This window comes from Wasmannia auropunctata, unplaced genomic scaffold (assembly GCF_000956235.1).
Source record: "Wasmannia auropunctata unplaced genomic scaffold, wasmannia.A_1.0 LD336074.1, whole genome shotgun sequence".
Taxonomy (NCBI): domain Eukaryota; kingdom Metazoa; phylum Arthropoda; class Insecta; order Hymenoptera; family Formicidae; genus Wasmannia; species Wasmannia auropunctata.
Genome location: NW_012026816.1, coordinates 3,044,728 through 3,046,932, shown reverse-complemented (window position 1 = coordinate 3,046,932; position 2,205 = coordinate 3,044,728). Strand labels below are relative to the sequence as shown.

The 2,205-nt window shown below is 31.4% G+C and overlaps 1 protein-coding gene across 1 annotated transcript in view; it reads right to left on the bottom strand.

Moving 5' to 3' along the window:
- Positions 1–2,205, bottom strand: part of LOC105449683 (phytanoyl-CoA dioxygenase, peroxisomal-like) — a 15,516-nt gene continuing 13,311 nt past the window's right edge. Inside the window, exons 3-4 of the mRNA XM_011689026.1 lie at positions 182–506; positions 1–48 (exon numbers count right to left, since the gene is read on the bottom strand). Coding sequence (XP_011687328.1) covers positions 20–48; positions 182–482 — 330 coding nt within the window. The 5' untranslated portion in view covers positions 483–506 and the 3' untranslated portion in view covers positions 1–19. The remainder of the gene's footprint in view (positions 49–181; positions 507–2,205) is intronic.

The following is a 2,205-nucleotide window of genomic DNA, read 5'->3' as shown; positions in this document are numbered from 1 at the left end:
GGCTCGTCGTCGGCGGCTCTCACTTGTATAAGAAACATGCGTCGACTTCTGTCGGACAAGTTCAGATACGAACCATGAAGCAACAGATAAGAGAAGATGATAATGTCACCCTTTTTGGCAGACACAGGAACAGCTTGGGACAATGGATATTTCTCAGGATCGACGTAATGATATTGGTCACCTTTCTCATCGGTCAATCCGTGGTCCTCCAACGGTCCAAGCTTATGACTGCTGGGATATACCGCCAAGCCACCGTTTTCCGGTGTTGTATCGTCCAAATGTAAAAACACAGCAAGCATAGTGTGTTTCTTGTGGGGAAAGTAATGATAGTCTTGATGCATCAAGTAAGGCGCACCTTTCTCCGGTGGCTTTATATGCGCCTTAGTATGATGCAACAATATGTTCTTGGTATCCATGATATCCTCGAGGGTGTCTAATAAATTCGGGTGCGTAATGGTCCGAGTGAAAACGGCGCTGTGCATTTGCAGATTATGGATGGATTTTACCTAATGCATAAACGAGAATACAATATGTAATACAACGTAATATACAGGGCGTCCGATACTCAATAATAAAGCGTTCATGGGCAGGTGAGCTAAACTGAATCGAAAAGTCCTCTACCATTTTTTCTTTGCAAATAGTTATCGAGATACCAATTGTTAAAAAAAATTTACACCAAATATATAAAAAAGTATCGTACATTATATCTCTCCTAAACCATTTTACAATCAGTCACTTTAAGCCTGTTTTATAAAACTTAAAGTTATTTGGAAAGACAATTAAACTTTTGCTGCATATCCTTTTTGATTTAAACTTTTTGCTTGATTTTAAACTGCATATACTTTTTGGTTTAAATGGTTTATTAAAAAAATATTTTTAGTTTAAAATAAAATATTTTTGTCTCTGTGTCTAATCAAATACTTGGCAACTTGTATAATCTTATATTTGTTTTTTAACAACTTTTACTTATTAAAATAATATTTGAAATTGATAATTCTGCTTCCAAAAATAATTGACGTGGAGAATTTAACAATAACATAAAATAACAAATTAAACGACATATCTTTGGTAAATCTAAATTTGCTCGTGCAAACCATGTTCCTGTTAATGCACTGAGTTTAAAGTTGCATGTTTTTCATATTCGTTTTCTACCAGTTTGTAATATTTTTCACCGCAGTGAATAAGAAGAGACTGCGCATTTATATGTACGATTGTGTTACATCGTGATATTTCAATCGATCATAATCAATTCAGTATAATTATGTGTTAAATTCAAAAACTTGTGATATAACATAACATACGTTTTAAGAAACACTATTCACGATTGTTTCTAACTTGCGACTGAAGCGTAGTTCCCATCCTATTATTTACATTTGGGATATAAGTACATATATATATGTACAAGATGAAAGAAGAATGAAAACAAATGATATTTACATCAATACATAAAGTGCGCAGAATATTGAGAATTCATGTGGAATAGTACAATTATATAGATTATAGACCTTGTTTCGCAAAAATAATGGATGAATACGTACCTTACTAAATGGATGTGTCTACAACATACTAAAAATAAGACACCAAAAAGTTTAGACAGACTCCTACGCAAGGTAGAGAGTATGTTAAATTCAGGGTTGGGTAAGTTAATTTTTTTTTAACTAAGTTAAGTTAAAGTTAACAGTCTAATAATTTAACTTAGTTAAGATACAAGTTAGTCTATAATAAAATTAATTGAGTTAAAAGTTAAGTTAATAAAAAAAAGTAATGGAAAAGTTAAAGTTAAATGTTTTCATTTTATAATTTTAGGGTTTCTAAATAAAGTTTCTAAATAAAGTATGTATTTATTATACTTATTTCTGTCGAGTCGCGAAAAGAGGACCGATTTTGAAGAACTTCCAACGTGATTTAATGCACAGAAGGTCCGCTAACAGTGATTTCTCCCCGCAGTCAGACTATATTTATTATATTATTAAAATTGCCTTGATGTGTTCTCAAATTTGAATTTAAAGTTACACTAACTTAGTCATGTATTTTATTTTGGGTTTACAAGAAGTACTAAAAATGTATCTTTAAGAAAATTAGATCAAAAGTTAATAGTTACCGATAAAATATAACTAAATTAAGTTAAAAGTTAAGAGCCTAAAATGTAACTAAGTTAAGTTAAAATTATTTAACTTTAGATCGGAAGAGCACACGTCTGAACTC